The 17,555-nt window shown below is 40.3% G+C and overlaps 2 protein-coding genes across 9 annotated transcripts in view; both read right to left on the bottom strand.

The window, feature by feature from the left end:
- Positions 1–198: 198 nt before the first annotated feature.
- Positions 199–4,184, bottom strand: elp6 (elongator acetyltransferase complex subunit 6). The gene is made up of 7 exons (XM_005929453.3): positions 3,731–4,184; positions 3,528–3,606; positions 3,359–3,429; positions 3,000–3,124; positions 2,648–2,855; positions 2,393–2,554; positions 199–2,048 (listed from the first exon to the last, which is right to left on the bottom strand). Exons 1-7 carry the CDS (start codon positions 3,782–3,784, stop codon positions 1,923–1,925), a joined length of 825 nt encoding a protein of 274 aa, XP_005929515.1. The 5' UTR covers positions 3,785–4,184; the 3' UTR covers positions 199–1,922.
- A 12,403-nt stretch (positions 4,185–16,587) lies between these two features.
- cspg5a (chondroitin sulfate proteoglycan 5a) overlaps positions 16,588–17,555 on the bottom strand; it is a 59,252-nt gene continuing 58,284 nt past the window's right edge. For 6 of the 8 annotated variants that reach the window (XM_005929445.3, XM_005929447.3, XM_005929449.3 and 3 more), the window contains one exon: positions 16,588–17,202. In XM_005929445.3, the coding sequence (XP_005929507.1) occupies positions 17,035–17,202 (168 nt within the window). In that variant the 3' untranslated portion in view covers positions 16,588–17,034. The remainder of the gene's footprint in view (positions 17,203–17,555) is intronic. The other 2 variants (XM_005929452.3, XM_005929451.3) reach the window with 2 other exon arrangements.

Genomic DNA, 17,555 nt, shown 5'->3' with positions numbered 1-17,555 from the left:
TCTGAGATGCTCCGGGTTCATGTGTAAGTACCACACTTAAGTTATGAGCTTATTCGAGCCCGAAGACGGCAGCTTTAATGCTACATTCATAGCAACATTGCGTTACCTACATAATAAATAATTCAACTGTTCCGGTACTTTACACTTACACGAAGCTAAGTTTCACAGCTAATGCTAGCAGTGCGCAGCTCAACTTGCCTGGACAAATTTCAGAGTCCCTCCTAATGATGCTGTTGTTGTTGTAGTTGAACTGGTAAGCAATCGCTCTAGTCCTTCGGTTCCAGATTTTACTAAATGCTAACGCATATGCCTCCCATTAAACGCCAACATATAGACGCACCGTCTCAGCAGTTACTTGCTGTCATATCCCAATGAAACCTCTCCCCTTCGACCTCTCAACTTGCACGCTGTTACAGTGGGGACATCTAGTGGATATGATGGCGACTCTTTAGGCATCCTGTGCAAATTTAGGAACCAATTTCCTGTTTGAGTCTACGTGTCTGTGGCTTCTAGGCTAGATTATTGTAATTTATTATTATAGTGAAACTTGCTTTTATGTATGGGTCAGAGACGGTTGCACTGAAAAGACAGAAAGCAGGGCTGAAGGTGCCGGGAATAAGTACATAAGAGAGACAGATCGGGTTGTAGTCAGAGTTAGAGGGACAAGCTTGAGAAGGAGGGATAGTGGCTATATTGGACAAGGGATACTGACTATGGAGCTTCCAAGGATGAGGGAGCAAAACAGGAAGACCACAGAGAAGATTCATGGATGTAGTGAAGGAGGACAAGCAGAGGGTTTGTGTGGCAGGAGAGGACTCTAGGTATAGGGTGAGATCGAGGCAGATGATCTGCTGTGCTGAACACTAAAGGAAGTAGTCAGAAGAATTCTTATCAGGATGCCCTGATATCTTTGAAGACCTTTCAATTCATCCAAAATGCTGAAGGAATCAAGAGTACTAATATGAACAAAGGAGGCTCATAACTCTCTAATATTCTGTTCATTGACTCCCTGTTAAATCCTCGTCACTTATACAGCGCTTAATTAGGTCCATCATATTTTGAAGACCACGTAGTTCCATACTATCCCAACAGACCACTTTTCCTCACAACTACAAGTTTTAAAAATTAGGATGTGATGGAGCGCTTTCCATTTTGGGTTCAAGTGACACCCTCTCTACTTAGGTGACCACTGAGGATACTCCAGGCATTCAAGTACCACTATTAGACTGAATTAAGATTGTTTCTTCTTACTCTTTGGGCTCATTTGGGCTTTAGTCATTGTTAACTATTCCCACCTGTACCTATCTCCAGGTGTCTGCCTTCAGAGGTGGATTACCTCCCTAGGTATGTTTCTGCCAGAGGATTTTTCCAGTAAAATTTGAGTTTTCTGTTTTTAAGTGCTTACTCATGAGGTAGGCTTGGTTTCTCTCCAAACACATTTTACTTATGTGTTTTTCTTACAATGTAATGTACCCTGAGACAACTGTTGTTGTAAAATGTGTGCATTTAAATAAGAAAAAATGAATTCGATTTTATTATATTAACATTCATTGGCAACACGGCTCCACAAAACTGTTCTGTGAATAATACTTTTATTCATTAACACGATTCTTTCAAACCACCAGCAATCCTGCATTCTGAGTATTTTGTTGAGTCGTCCACTGAAATCGACCAAATAATGACAACATCACGAGTCAGCATGATAATAACGCTGTCCTCTGGAGATTCAGAGGTCTGGAATTGGATCACAATGTCCTTCCATCACAAGGTTTGGGATCCAGACACTGTTTGCTGACAGCAGTGACCAGCCATGGCCAATTCACCAACCACTTTGGCAGCATTTGCTATTTGCGCAACATGAAAACATAACAGTGGTTGGTCTGTTGTCACGTAAAAGAGACTAAATGTGTCTAAGGGTATAACTAGAGAACAGCGCTGGATGTCCCAGGAGCAAAGAAGGAGGCTCCTTTATCGTGGACCTTGTACTGAAAAAGCTTCTTCTGTGTGTGCTGCCCATCGCCTCGTCTCCTCCTCCAACAAACCTCCACCTGAAAAACAACAGTGCACCTTGTGCTAAATTTGATACTGTTTAAGGACAAGAAATAGACACTAGATGGATTTTGTCAAGTACAGCTGAAATGAGATTAATAAAGTAATCAATCAACAGAAAATTAGTCAGTAATAATGTTCTTAATTACAAAAATGTTAATCACAGTTACCAAAAACAATCATTTTAGCCTCTTTCTGTTCAAATATTTGTAACTCTATAACATAGAAAGCTCAAATCGATTTTGACTTGTTAACTGAATCTAAACACCTGGATAATGAGCAGATCTGTGTCTCTGATGTGTTCAGTCTGAATTAGAAAATTTGCATCCACATACACACATACCTGACCGTGTATGTCCCTGCAGTAGCCAGTTGGGAGACCCTGTACATGAAGAGTGAGGCTGCACTGGTGGGTCAGGCCCTTGAGGAGCCACTCTGATCCCTCATCACTTCCATCATCCTCCGCTTCTTCTCCATGACAGCGTACCAGCATCACTATGTTCCCCTGCAGTGCAGACATGTTTATAAGAGTATTTGTAGAATCCATTGAGTTTAATTTGAGGAGAGGACTTTTAATCAAAGGGCATTTTGGTCTAACCTGTAGCTGAGAGCAGACTGTGGCTCTGCAGTAGTGGCTGAAGTCCAGCGCGGCTCCAGCGCTGACCCCCAGACTCAAAAGCACACTGACGTCATCCACCAGCAAAACGGGAGGACCCCACTCTTCCACCCCTTCCTCCCCACCACCATCACTGCTCACACTTGACCGCACAAACTCATACAGCCTCTGCAGGCCAACGGTAGGATCTCTGGGGACAAAGGAGGTGATGCTGTCAGACTAGTCAGTTGAGGTTTTTTGTTTTTTTGTCTTTTTTTTTGTTAACACGTTATTATTTTTAAATATGTGACAATTATGCAATGAAAGTTATAATGAGTAAGAACAGTGGTTATACCTGAGGAAGTCCATGGCTTGACTTTCTGTTGTGGTTTCTTGAGGAATCAAAATAGATAGCGACTCCTTAAGGCCCTCTAGGAAAATCAGCTGACCCCTTTCCCTTGCCTGTGTTAAACTTACACCCTGAGAACACACATTTCACGCAAAAAAAAGAGGTTTTTAAAAAAATATTTGACTCCTGTTGTGTCACTAATAAAGCGTTTTAATTCTGCTGCTGATCCTTGTTTAAATAGATTTAGATCTTGAATAAGATATCATGTCTTTAATGACAGTGGCTCACTGGGGAAGGATATGGAAATTGCCCTTCATGCCAGTGGTTTTGATGTTTTCTTGCAGAAAATGTTAGTTAACACTCACCAGTCTTTGACTGATTGCACTGTAGTGACTGAAGGACTGCACCAGACCCAGAAAGCACACTTTGCATCGCGCTAAAACAAAAAAAAAACCAAACAAAAAACAGATTAAACACATTAGCTGTTAAACAGACAGATAGAAAATGACAATACTGTGGCAAGTTACACCTCACCTCGCAGGTAGAAAGACAGGAAGTGGTGAATGAGGAAAGAGGCATCACTCTGTCTGTCAGACACTAAAATAAATTCCCCCTGTAGGATGGGCATTGTGGCACTTAATGACGCTGGATAACTTGCAGTGCACTTAAGCTCGTTACAAATACACGACTACAAGTAAAGTAGTGTTCAGTGAGACTGAAAATACTGCATTCCTTACCTGAGTGAAGCTGTCTGGAGTGGCGTTCAGGATGCTGTTGAGCTCTGTAAACATAGCTAACCTTGGAAGCTAAGCTAACGGTAAATAATACAAGCTAAACGGTTTCAAAGTGACACACACCAGGAGATTTTAACAGAAATTAACCGACATGTCTGTTTTGTACATATATGGGATAAAATTAAAGGCTTACGATTCTATTTTTAACAAATCAAAGATTAGAAAGCTTTTCTCCACAGTCTCTGCTTTCTGCTTGTTGTTAACGCCTGGAAATTTAAACCAAAGAAGAGGTCTCACTCCGACTCTTTATCCGTGAAAATCTTTTCGATCATTTTCACAATTGTTTTTATTTTTGGCACATTACACTCAAGCTATGATAAAGACAAATATTAAGGCAAATCTTAATATTTGACTTACGATCATACTAAAATAAATTCCACTACGGGCTAGCAAACAGGAAAGCGTGGTAGCGAGTGCGCATCGTCTTCATAGACAATCTTCGTAAGCACATGGCAACTTCTTCGGCGTTGCCGTCTTAATGTCGTGTGCAAGCAGCCCCACATGCTGGTGGTACTGTGGTAATAGACGTGGTGGTAGATGCAACCCGAGTATTTCACAAAAACAGTTATATACAGGAATATATGTTAAAGTATTATTATTATTATTATTATTCCATGGTAATAGTAACCAATTTCACCTCAGAGATGCACCTGCACACTCCAGTCTTCATCTCCAGAGACACACTTTTTCCTCTGACATTTTTCTTTACATCTAGCATTTAAATAAGTTCCAACAGTGATATGAAATCTATATCTAGCAGCCCACAAAAGTGAAATGAAAAACTGCAATTAAATATTTCTATTTGCTATGCATTTTTAAAACTGTCATTTTGCATCTCTTTTGTCGCTTGAATGTCAATCAGTATTGGCTTATTATTAATCAATTAAAGATCTGAAGATTTAATCTCTGCACATTCATCACTCAGCACATCCTTCTTCATCATTTTTATTTTATGTCTATTCATGGTGAAGCACTTCTGAGGGAATACTCATTAACCTTTGGGTTGTTCTGCCTCAACAATTCAAATTCAAATTCAAATTCAAATTTTATTTGTCACGTACACAGTCATACACAGTACGGTATGTAGTGAAATTCTCATCACACTGGAGGTTTCCAAAATTTTGACATCAGTCAGCTGATAAGTCTTTGTGAAACATACAGTTTTGTTGCTGTATTTGATGTTGTTGCCGTCCAAATTTAAGGAACGGTTTGTGTTGAAATGCAGAAAGCCTGATTACATAATGTGTGTGTGTATATCAAGTCATCCATCTTACATTCACGATTCAAGCAACCAGCTCGGTCTAGTTAAACTGGGAAACAGAACTAAAGCCACCGGACATTTTTCCAATCAGCAGGTGGCACTGTGTAACTCTCACACAACTCAACACCAAAGAGATCATTACAGTAAATGCAATGAAACTGCACATGATGACATTATCGCAGTGCCTGTAAAATTACCGTCAAAAACCGGCCGGCTCATTAGCTGCCTGATTCTGATTTGCTGAATTTATTCAATTACTTCTTTTCTTTTTATTTCCACTAATTTCTTTCCTGACTGCCTGAAGGTATTTTAGATCAAACTTACATATCCAATAGAAATACAGGCGCATGTTGTGTCCAGAGGATGAATATCTAAAGTTTCTTTGGTTTTCACTAACTTGAAATAAAGAAAAGGCAAAAACATTAAAGAAAAATTGCTTCAGTCCACATGAACACTGAGCTTTTAAGTCAAAGATCTCCACTGGAGGGATGAACACAATTTTTTCATGATGTATTCCCTCATTTGGTGTTTTGATAGTGGTGGTGAACAACACTGTCTGACATGGAATTTCCAAACATCCCATAGATGTTCAGCTTGGTTGAGATCTGGTGACTGTAAAGTCCACACCATATGAGCCACGTCATTTTCACCATTCAGTGACCCCTTGTGCCCTGAGGATGGTGGCAGACTGCTTCCTTCAGGATAGAAGCATTGATTTAATGATAGGATGAAGGTGATCACTGAGAACAAATTTTGTATTGGTTTGCAGTGATGTGAGCCTTGGCAACAAAATACCGCAGAAAAATAAACCTCCCAGATAACTTCTTTTCATTTGTCTCTACTTCAGCTGCAGATGCCCTGAGTCATTCACCAGCTAGGGGTTAAATGGGTTTGCCTGTCTGCTACTTTTGAAATTGGTTCAGCTGAGTTTTTCTCTTTGGGAACAGCTGCCTGCTGCGGCCAAACATGATGTAATGAGAGCAGCGAGACGACCGAAACAGTAAAGCTGCGGGCAGAGAAACAAAACATCGAGCTTAAGATGCTAAGAAGGCTTCAAAAACTTACATGGATAATAAGTGATGGCTTCCTAACGGCGTGCCTTTAACAATACATGTGGATATTATTTATTTTTAAGTCAAGTATTCATTCGTGTAGTTTTGAAATAAGTGATAAAGATTGTGTACTTTAACACTTAACAGTTTAGCTGTTTAAACAAAGCTCTTTTCAGTGTTTTATATTCATTTTCACCGGTTCTCTGGACACACCAGCTCGAAAATCTTAACCACTTAAATAATCAGCAAGATATAAAAAAAATATATTTAGTCCAGTAATTAGTCATCAAGTGAGAAGAGTAATACAAAGAAATCCAGTAAGTTTTTATTGACTTGTTTGGTGAAATGACCATTTGGTCTGGCGTAACTGTTTGAGGATCGACACAAATACAAATGAATAAATAAATAAATACAAGTTTCTGCTTCTGTGAAGGTTGTCGGCAGCCTTTGTGGATTGAGACCATCAGAAGGTCACTGGTCTGATTCCCATCGTCCCTGAAGTGTTCCCAAGAAAAACAGTAAATAGCACAATGCAGTGTAGCTGTAAACTTTAAAGTATAAAGAGACTTAAAAAAAAGTTTTATTAATGTTTTTTTGTGCTTCTGTAATTACTTTAATATAAATATTTAAAACAATGTAAACATATCTGAAATAAATCCCCAAATATTATTACTATATTTTATTCACTGCTTGATGTTTGCATTCATGTCACTGCATATAATCTAATACATATCCAAATGCTCTTTCCCCCTTCCAGAAGACATCGTGCATTTAGCTTTTCTCAGCTGAGGACAGTTTATAATTCTTGGAACTCCAGAGTTTGTCGCCCTCCCCTGCGTTATAATAATCCAATCTGATCCAACCTTGGAAGCAGATCAGCAAACACTATTTTGTCAATTTCAATTTCCCTGAATGAAAGATTTTCATTAACTCCAAAAACAAGTAAAATGCACATTCACAGAACCTTTTTCAAGATGACAGTGAAATGTACAAGGAACAGGTCATCAGGGGTTGTACGGGTTAAGTATCCATGTCCTGTACCCTTGTTGCTCATTGGTGATGGAGGCTGGCAGAGAGGGAGTACTGATGGGGTTACAGATAGAACAAGGAGAAGAAGCTGGGTACAGGGCATCCGCCCACTTTAAAACTCGACCTTTAGCTTTGCTGGGGCCATTAACAGTCCTGGGACTTGGCCCGTTGGTGATGTGTGGTTTGGTGTTGGGCATCCTGTAGAGGTAAACGTCATAGTGTGCAACAGGTCCTTTGGAAGGTTTCAGCTTGACGTTCTTGTTGAGGTGGAGCTCCAAATTGATGGTCACCTTACAGTGCAGAAATAGACTGGTTATTAATACGCAAATGTCGGAGTAAAGTAAGAGAGGTAATGCACAAAAATATTAACAACTAATTATTCTCCTGTTGAACATGTTTGCAAATTGTGTTTGTTCTCTTTAAAGCGGACTGGATACATCTGATTTATAGTATTTTATTAGAGATGCATAGTAAATAGTTTTGTCAATTACATGATAATTTGACATGAAATCAAAAGTATGCAATTGAATTGTTTAGTCTCGAGTATTTGTTTGAGTTTAAATATTTAAAGATTTGTTTAGAGTACACAGTTAGAAGACAGGATCTCATGGTAAGTTAATAACTGAGGACCTGAAATAATTTTAGTTTCAATGATGCACAGCAGAAAATTAAGAAAATACATTTGCAGTTGGATACAACTTCAACGGTTCATAGGCTCCACTTTTCCGCCCATGTTTCCAGTTTCTCTAAATCTATAAAGTCATGAAATAAAATACAAATTGCAATACAAAAAGTAACTTGAGCCTTTTAGGATTCATGCCTTTCGGACAATGTTTGCTTTGTTCCATCAATTTGTCTGCCTATGTAGTTTACAGGTGTAATGGGACAATGCTATCAAAAATCCTGCAGCAGTTTTGAGTGAGTAAATAATGCTAACCTGCTAACCTCTCTCTCTCTCTCTCTCTCTCTCTCTCACACACACACACACACACACACACACACACACACACACACACACACACACACACACTCCAAGACCTGATTACTGTCAGACCTGTTGAATCAAGAAATAATTAAGCAGAACCTGTCTGCGGGCTAAAAGACCTCAGAAAGCAACACGTAATGTCACAATCTAAAGAAACTTGCGAACAGATGAGAAAGAAACTTGTTGACAACTATCAGTCTGGAACGAGTTACAAGCCATTTGGCTTTGAAAGTCCAAAGAACCAGGGAATGCCCATTATCCACAATTGGAGAAAACTTGGAACAGCGGTGAATGTTGGCAGGAGTGGCCAAATCTACTCCAATAATTTATGGTAAGTGATTGGCGATCACTTATAGGTTAAACAAGAGAACAACTTTCAGTGGGATCACGCTGGCCACAATGATGAGTACTCGGACAACACTCTACTTTGAATCTCTTCACAGAAAGTGGAGATTGCGGCTATTTACAAATTACAGATGAAAGGGCCTAAAATAGAGACACAAGTGGTGGCTTGCTTTCCAAAGCCAAACTCAAAATCACCTTTTTGGTCACTTATGCTGAAGCAGACGTCTCAAGGAGTAGATTTTGGCAACACACACACACACACACACACACACACACACACACACACACACACACACACACACACACAAGGAAAAGACAGATCCCGACACAAAACACACAAAGCCCGACCACAACAACACATGAATAGGCCAAGACTTTATTTAGTCAGGGGGCCTCGTCTTCATCATCATCAGACTACACAGTCTCTGTTTAAGGAAACATTTGGGTCACATCACTCTTAGCTTTGTAAAAGTCACTGTTGCACGGCACTACGCGGCTGTCAACTGTTTCACTCACTCACTCACTTGGAGGAACGGAGGACAGGGGGTGGGTTTCTCTGGTTGGGACTGGTAATGTATCACCACATTTCCATCATAAAAGGCCAGAGGGTCCTGTTCTGATCAACAGCATTCCTCAGAGCCTCATTAGTAAACTAGACGGTGCCAGAATGATTCATTTAGAAATCGGGGGTTGGTGGGTAAGACATGCTCTCTTACTCCCCCTCTTGCTTTCTGTCTTGTTTCTTTTGATTTCTGTCCTGCTTTTAATGCGGCTTTGTAAGGCACGCAGTACACTTCTGTATGCACGCATGTAGATTTCAATTGAGAGCACTGGGGCAGTTATCTGGTTGCTTCTACATGTGTGTCACTATATCTGTGTTTCGGTGTGAAAATGTGTGCACGTCGTGTTAATTTTAGCATTTCTGTGTACAGATACGTGCATGATTGTGTGTGTGTTTGAGTATGCATGCCTCCTTCATGCACCCTACTATTTGTGTGCCTGCATCAGCCAATCACAACGGCCACTTCATGATCCTAGCACCATCATTCCACCGTGCTGTCAGCCAATCGCAGCCTGCTGATGAATCCCAAGTCCCAGCAGGTTTGACTCTGAACAGAAGAGAAAAAAAATCTTCACATGCCTTCAACATGTTCACTGTTTTTTCTAGTTCCTTTGCTGCTGCCCCCATTTTACTGCTTGTACCCTTCATACATACTTTACACCTCTGATAGAGGATTTTCCCCATAATATCAAGTTAAAAAGAGCATTTGTTTTCCATTCTAGATAAAATGAAAGTGACTCGCTGCATTAATTCAAATGCTGTGTATTTTTGATGTTCTTGTCACTTTAAAAATGCACTCTTCTTATTAGCGGAACTTCTTTGTAGCATTTCAGAGAGAATGAAAGTGTTTTTCAATTTAAAAAAAAAGAAAGAAAAAAAAACATGCTGATAATGTTATAGATTATGCGATGGGACTTGAGACCCTTCCTGATTTAAAAAAAATGGGTCATAAGATTTTAAATAATCCATCCATCCTCTTATCTAATTCACTGTGGGGAAGCTGAGCCTATACCAGCTATCAAACAGGGCTCCGTGGATAGGTCAACAGTGTGTTGCAGGCCTAACATAGAAAGATAAGTAACCATTCACTCTCATGGACATTTTAAGATCACCAATTAAGCTAACTCAATGCTTGTCTTTGGACTGTGAAGCTGGAGAGCAAAGGTAAAATGTGAAAACTTAATGCAGAAAAATCAAAGGCAGCCAGTGTATTTGAACCCAGGAACAGTGCTAACCAGTGCGCCGATATTTCCAGGTGAAAAACAGGGACTAAACACAGAAACCTTTACCAAGCCCAGAAATGGAAAAGATTGGCTGACTGCTCTTCCTTAATTCTGTGTCAGTTAGTTAGTTGGTGGGGTAATTTTAAATGATGTGTAGGGCTATTTTGTTGTCTAATCGTGGATAGTTTACCCTTCTGTGGTAATTTGTGCTCAACAAATGAAATGAGGAGTCACAAACAAATTTTAGTTAAAAAAAAGAGAGAAGAAAACCTAGTGCAATTAAGCATGCATTTTTTCTAATGGCCACCAGGAGGCGACTCCTCTGGTTTTGTAGAAATTAGCTGGAGAAAGATCCAAATGCCCACTATGGTCTCAGTAAACACTTTCCTGATGAGTTTATTGTCTCAATCCTTAGTTTTGAGTCTTAATGTTAATTTTGTGGATTATACACGAGTAACATAGACAAGTATCTATGATACTTGTGATACATGGTACGATTTTGGGGGTTATTATTGAAACATTGCAAAGTCTTTGGAGTGTCCTCAGTTTCTCGCTCAGATCCAGCAATAGGGTACTCCCTAGACAGGTTTCTAGTCCATCACAGGACAGAAAGACAGACAACCACATTCTCGGATTTACACCTACACACAAGTTCAGAGTTGACATTCAGTTCAATTCAATTCAATTTTATTTATACAGCGCAAAATCACAACAACAGTTGCCTCAAGGTGCTTTTAAATTTTAAGGTAGACCCTACAATAATACATACAGAGAAAAACCCAACAATTATATGACCCCCTATGAGCAAGCACTTTGGCGACAGTGGGAAGGAAAAACTCCCTTTTAACAGGAAGAACCCTCTGGCAGAACCAGGCTCAGGGAGGGGCGGCCATCTGCCACGACCCAACAGACTTGTGACATGCAAGTCTTTGAATTGTTTTTAAATTTTTGTTTTGTGTTTCTCTTGAAAGACACTATAAACTAACACTAAAATTTGACGAGAGTCATGATGAGGACATTACAAAGTACAGTGGATATTTCAGCTGTAAGTGGTAGCTGGACAGCTGTGTTGGAGAGGATTAGGTTTGTCTGAAGAGATTGCAGGGTGCAACATTGAACCTAAAGTGGAGTTAAGAGCACTTTTAATGCTCTGATATTCTACAGTCTATTTCTAGATGACCGTAAAGCTGCATAAGAGTCGCTTAATCTGCCTCATCCATCCGTGTGTGTGTGTGTGTGTGTTTGTGTTTGTGCGTGCGTGCGTGTGAAGGCAGAGAAGGCTGGAGGTCACTGCATTTGGATCTCGTCTGCTCAAACTGTAGCCTCAATGTGGGTTTCCATGGCAACGACGCCCTCTGTCTGAAGATGCACAAAATCACTGCCAGCAGCAGATAAGTGAGAGTGAAGAACAGAAGGAGAGGAAAGAGAAGGGTGCGCGTATAACGGGGAAAGGGTTAGTGCACATGGAAAACACACATCCTCATGCAGGGCTAATATCTGCTTTAACTCAACAGGTTTCAGTCTTTTCTCAGAGGGATCAAGGGGCAGACTGTTAGCATCTTTCTGCTTAAAATCAGTCTCACAAAAATCTTCCAAGCTCCTATTATCATCCCACATACAGTGAAGCTTTGTGGAATACTTTGCGGCTCTGACCCTTGCCCTCGTTATCTAATTCCCTTGAACAACACAAACAAACACGACCTTTATGTATTACATAAGGGTACAGCTGGGAAAACATTCATTATTTTATAATACTGCTTCCTGATTTTGCAATAAATCATGTGTGCTTCTATTCAGCAATATTCAGGGTTATCTGAACTGTAGGTGTTTTATTTAATAGGACTTTATTTTGTTTTAGTTTTTGTGGTACACAGCTTTACTGTTTCCCATGTTTAGTGATATGTCTGACATTCCTAATACTTTTTTGGATCATCGGATCATCTTCAAAAGGTTACTCACTGAAATAATTTGCTAATCCCTCATAATTGTGTACTACAGCTCTCAATTGAGAGCACTGGAGCAGTGTCCGTTGTGTCCTTGGGCAAGACACTTCACCCGTTGCCTACTGGTGGTGGTCAGAGGGCCCGGTGGTGCCAGTGTCCGGCAGCCTCGCCTCTGTCAGTGGCCCCAGGGCGGCTGTGGCTACAATGTAGCTTGCCATCACCAGTGTGTGAATGTGTGCGTGAATGGGTGGATGACTGCATGTGTAAAGCGCTTTGGGGTCCTTAGGGACTAGTAAAGCACTATACAAATAGAGGCCATTTACAGCTGTTAACTGTGAGGAAGAGGATAGCACTGACAGGATAAGAAGAACTTAATGAATTAAATTATATCCTTTACTTATTTGCCTTAAGAAAACAACGCTCACACTAAAGTTGTTTTTATGCCTTCTCTGGTATTGAAATGGTTTAGCCCCATAGCGCAAATCCAGTAGGCGAAAAGAAATAACACCAGACTATGAATGCTGCCCTGGAAAACCAACATCAACTAGTTCTGCATCTTGTCCAAATTCAGGTCAAGAAATGGTCCCCAGTCGGTGAGGTTCTCAGCATTTACTGGCTCAGGTCTACAAATTTAAAACCTAATGAAATCATGGAACTAGAACTGCGTCACTAGAACACACCCAAGTGCAATGACAGTATGCTTAAATAGTCCCCATAGAGACAGCATTTTGCAAACTGCTACAGCTACATGTGGATTATCCTCCTAATACATGCAGTAATGCATTTTCAAATGTATCTGCTTTAATCTTACCACAAAAAACAAAGATTTAAAGGTAAAGTAGACAAATATCTGTTACTGAATACTGCCTGAAAGGAAAAGATGCCACAGCAATGAGTAGGCATCACAAAGATGAAGACAAAAATAAACCAAATCATGAGAAAGAAAGAAATATTTAGCTGATATTCTTTTGGATTGATCGTGATCTATTATCCCTTTTATCTGCATTTTAGTTGCCATTAACTGAAGAAACATGCCTCATAAATAAGGTTCAGTCTGTCACAGTGTTACTCTCAGAGGGATGACGGCACCTCCCCCACCCTCCCTCGCTCGGTAATGTAATGCCCACTTGTTGCCATGGAGTCCAATGGTACTTTTGCCTTCACTTGCTTCAATTCAGAGGACCCTCCTTTAGTTTGTGTGTGTGTGTTTGAGCATGTGCAGTCATGTGCTACTGCATGTGCCAGCTTCCACAAGTGTGTATGATAGGCTGGCAGGAATAAAGAGAGTGATAATCACTGTTGCTGCTGTTTTTGTAGCTCACCGACTGCTGTTTCCTATTCTGTGCTTTTAAAAAGTCTTTTCATGTACTTTTCAGGGGCTGAAATGCTCTCTTACCCCCGATCTATTTATTTGAAGAAAGAGAAGGGCATCCAAACCTTCCCCCACTCTCCACACAGCAGCACCCATCCAGCCTGGGAAGGATCCACCACAATACTGCTGTTTAACCCGTCTTTTTCTTCGTGATCTAAAAAGGAAACCTGACAAAAGGCTGCAGGCACTCCAGCCTCATCTGAGACCCAATCAGGGTCTTTTACAGCTCTTGGTAAATGTGTGTTTTGTTGTTACTGTACTTTTATTCTTGTGCAAATTACTTCACAAAAGTCACAAAAAACTGTCAAGATGCAACCCATAGAAAAAAATGAATGATTTATGAATTTTCTCAAATGTAAAATATCAACATTTTAAAAGTTTAAACCCTCAGAACAAGAAAAACAAAGGAAGCTGTCACCTAGAATGATTTCAGACTTACCTTGACTGGCTTTGCTGATTTTGTTGAAACTAAGCTTAAGACCTGACAAGAACATGCCTTGAAACACACAATACCTGATTTTGTTCAATCATTTCCAATCAAAAGGTTCTGTGGCTCCATCCATAAAAAGACCCTTCAAGGTCCTCTTCTTATGCACCTCTGAACAACTTTTAGCACTAATGCTGATTTGACATTGCAGCAGCCTTTGAATTTAATTTAGAAGAACCAGATGAAGTCACAGGGAACAAAAGTTTCCTAATAGTTTATGTGACCAGTCACAATTGTTTTGGTTCGGACAAAAAAAGTGAGCCTGGTTCAGGTTGTTTGTGCTGACTCTGAGGGATGAATTCAAGGTGTGCAACAACTGGTGAGAATAACAATGGCTTGTTCCTGATGCATCACCTTTAGGTGTGGACACTGCAGGATCATGAAGATCATGTCAGTCTGACACAGAGTGTTTACTCTCTGCACACGTATAATTGGTGAGAATAAGACTTAGAGGAAGCTGTCGTCACATAGCAGGAGTGCTGAAAGTGGCACATGCTCACATAAAGAGAAACCTGGAAGGGCCGTGGCCAATTTTAAATGATGCATGGTGATGTAGAAGGCTTTATATAAAGTATGAACGCAGCCTTGGGTAACCCAGTGGTTCTTGGAACCACATTGTGAAACCAGTGCCATTTTCATGTTTTGAAACCAGATGTGATCATCAAGGTGTGGACGGTGTTTGCTCATATGTTAGTGACTAGACCGATGCTCTGTACATATGCAAGTGTACCTGTGAATATGTGGGGGCATCTGAAAAAAAAATAAATACAAGATTTACTAAAGTAGAGCTGAAACATTGGAATTGTGTGTGAACATTGAGGGATTATTTTTAAGAACTGTCTGAAAAATAAAAAATACAAATATTTTGTCAACCAAAAGCTATTGTAATAATTTCCTTTGTATTGCACTGTTTTTTGTCTATAGCAGATTTTACGGTAAATGTGAATGCAGCAGATGTGGGGGGTTTTCATCCCGAAGTGTTATTTATTCACAAGCGTGAGCATGTCTGCATGGTGTGTGTGTCCAGCTGGAAACAGGGAAGCGTCTCTGGAGGCAGGAAACATGCAAAAGCAGCAGACTGGTTCCTGGTGTTTGTTGTCATGATTTATGTGCTGTGAGGGCAATTTTTGTAACAGTAGACCAAAATGCCAGTAACATCGTCAAATCTCTGATTTTTTTTTCCATCCATCTATCTTTGTAATAAAAAAAAAAAAAGCAATTTCTGCATCCAATGTTTTTGTTAAGGTCAAAATCTTACATGTTGAAAGTTCCTACATCATCAAAAACACAATTTATTTTAATTTTATTAACCAGTATGGAACAATTAACCCACCTTTTCCTCCAACTTCCATTTCATCTACAACTCTACTTTTATTTATATTTGTCTGGAATAAACTAGATTACACACATCATACCTCAGGATTGACTGGTGTGTATAGTCCTAGAATTTATCATTCAAATCCTGGTGTTTTGTTCCCACTCTAACGTCCATCCTACCTTAAAGAGCTTTCTGCTAAATATTGTTAAATTACAGAAATCACAAACTTTTAAAAATTCTTTGTTTGTTTGTTTTTGAAATTTTACACTAAGGTTAGAAAATCATAATGACCCGTACAGGAACAAAGGTCATCTTCTTCGCCTACAGCAAATCAAACTATTTCAGTCACTACACAGAGGTTTAACTTTTACCTAAGTTTGCAGTTATATTCAAGGCATACCACTTACACCAGGATAACTGAGACACCTCAGTCTACAGATTAAGGCCATGGGATGTGTGTGAAAGCTAATAGGTCGAGCTGTGATTTCTTGTGAAATATATGTCAGCATCTAACAGCCACTTAGGCTTATATGTGATACTAAATATCAATATTAGACATAATCTGTGCTTTTTGAAAATAACTATTAATTCTTGTGATGCGGATCAGACTCCCCAACCTGACTGCGTAACCAAGGAAGTACATTTATGACAAGGACTGAAGAAGCTGCGTTCAAAGCCATGCACAGAGTGTTGGAATTCAGGGGTAAGAAAAGGGGGAGGCGACACTGAGGTAAAACACAGGACCCAAAGAGGTCATGTTAAAAAGGTTTATTTCAACAACTGTCTGAATCTTGTTTGTTTATTCTCTGTTCGAAATCCCAAAAAAGTACAAAAAAAACCAAAAAAACAAGTACATCAAAGGATTAGAAATCACATCAATGAAAACCAAGACACATTGTGTTGCTTCTTTTAAATCAATCCAAGCATTGTTTCTCCAATATTTATACAGACTCACTGGATTAGTCAGACAAACATCAAAACCTCTCAGTAGCTTTATCTTAACTTTTTTTTTTTTTTACATTGACGTTTTACGTACGTTTTAAACTTCTGTATGATTTCTTTCTTTTTACAAAATACACCAATGCAGGCAGGGGGAGGGTGTGTCTATGTGTGTGTGTGTATACATATAAGTGTGGCTATGTCGTCATCTTTTCACAGTGGGTGTATGCTTCTTATGTGTGTGTGTGTGTGTGTGTGTGTGTGTGTGTGTGTGTGTGTGTGTGTGTGTGTGTGTGTGTGTGTGTGTGTGTGTGTGTGTGCGAAAGATAAGGGACAGTAGAGTGACAGCAACAAGGGGGTAACAAGGGGCTGCGAAACAGGGGTGTGGCTGGATGTAAGGGGGTGTTGCAGGGCAGCGGCAGGGTGCAATTGGTGGGGGTGGGGTTACTTTCACCTGGGGCAGTGACGGCGGCGATGGTCGTGTATGATTTTTGCGGCGACTTGGGGCCGCTTTGTGGCAGTGTTGCCGTGTTGGAAACGGGTACAGACTGTGTTGGTTGGCTGGTATATTGGCTGGCTGGCAGGCTGGCTGATTGGTTGGTTGGTTGGACCACTTAGGTGCACACGGCAGCGGATGGACAGCAAGCAGGGAGGGGTTTGCGGGCACCCATTGCCGGCGCACCTTGTCGTTTTTCGATGTTGGATTGATGGGTTGCTGGGGTTGTTTTGTTTCACATCATGTTGTTCTGCAGTGAGTTTACCTCCGAGGAGTTCTCCTCGCCCAGGACCTTGTGGTTCTCATGTTTGGGGGTCAGAGAGTTGTGGATGTTGAGGGAGTCATCCTCCTTGGGCGGGGCCTTCACCGGGTCCTCCAGCTTGTTCTGGGAATTAGGATCATCCTACCCAAGAAGGGGTGGAGGAGGAGTGGGGGAATAAATTACAGTTAGAACCAAAGAAATCAATCAACCATCAGTCTGATTTTTAGTTACAACCCTGCTTATTGGTCGAGAACTGCCTCTGAGTTCATTTAAACTTTCTGCAAAAGAAAAGAGTGGACTTTCTTTATCATGAGGATTCTTCAGCAAACAGATTACCAATCGTTCCATATTAAGTAATTCTGTATTAACAATTTATGCCCAATGCCAGCATTCAGTGCCAGTTTAGGAAATATTTTGTGCTTTATGTACCAAGGCAAGGAAAGAATGTGGAGGTTGGAGTGGCAAATCGATATATGGCTACATCCAGCCACTAT

The sequence above is a fragment of the Haplochromis burtoni genome, unplaced genomic scaffold, assembly GCF_018398535.1.
Source record: "Haplochromis burtoni strain Fernald_Lab_line unplaced genomic scaffold, NCSU_Asbu1 Contig_124, whole genome shotgun sequence".
In the NCBI taxonomy this organism is placed as follows: Eukaryota; Metazoa; Chordata; class Actinopteri; order Cichliformes; family Cichlidae; genus Haplochromis; species Haplochromis burtoni.
This window is presented reverse-complemented; position numbering and strand designations above follow the sequence as displayed.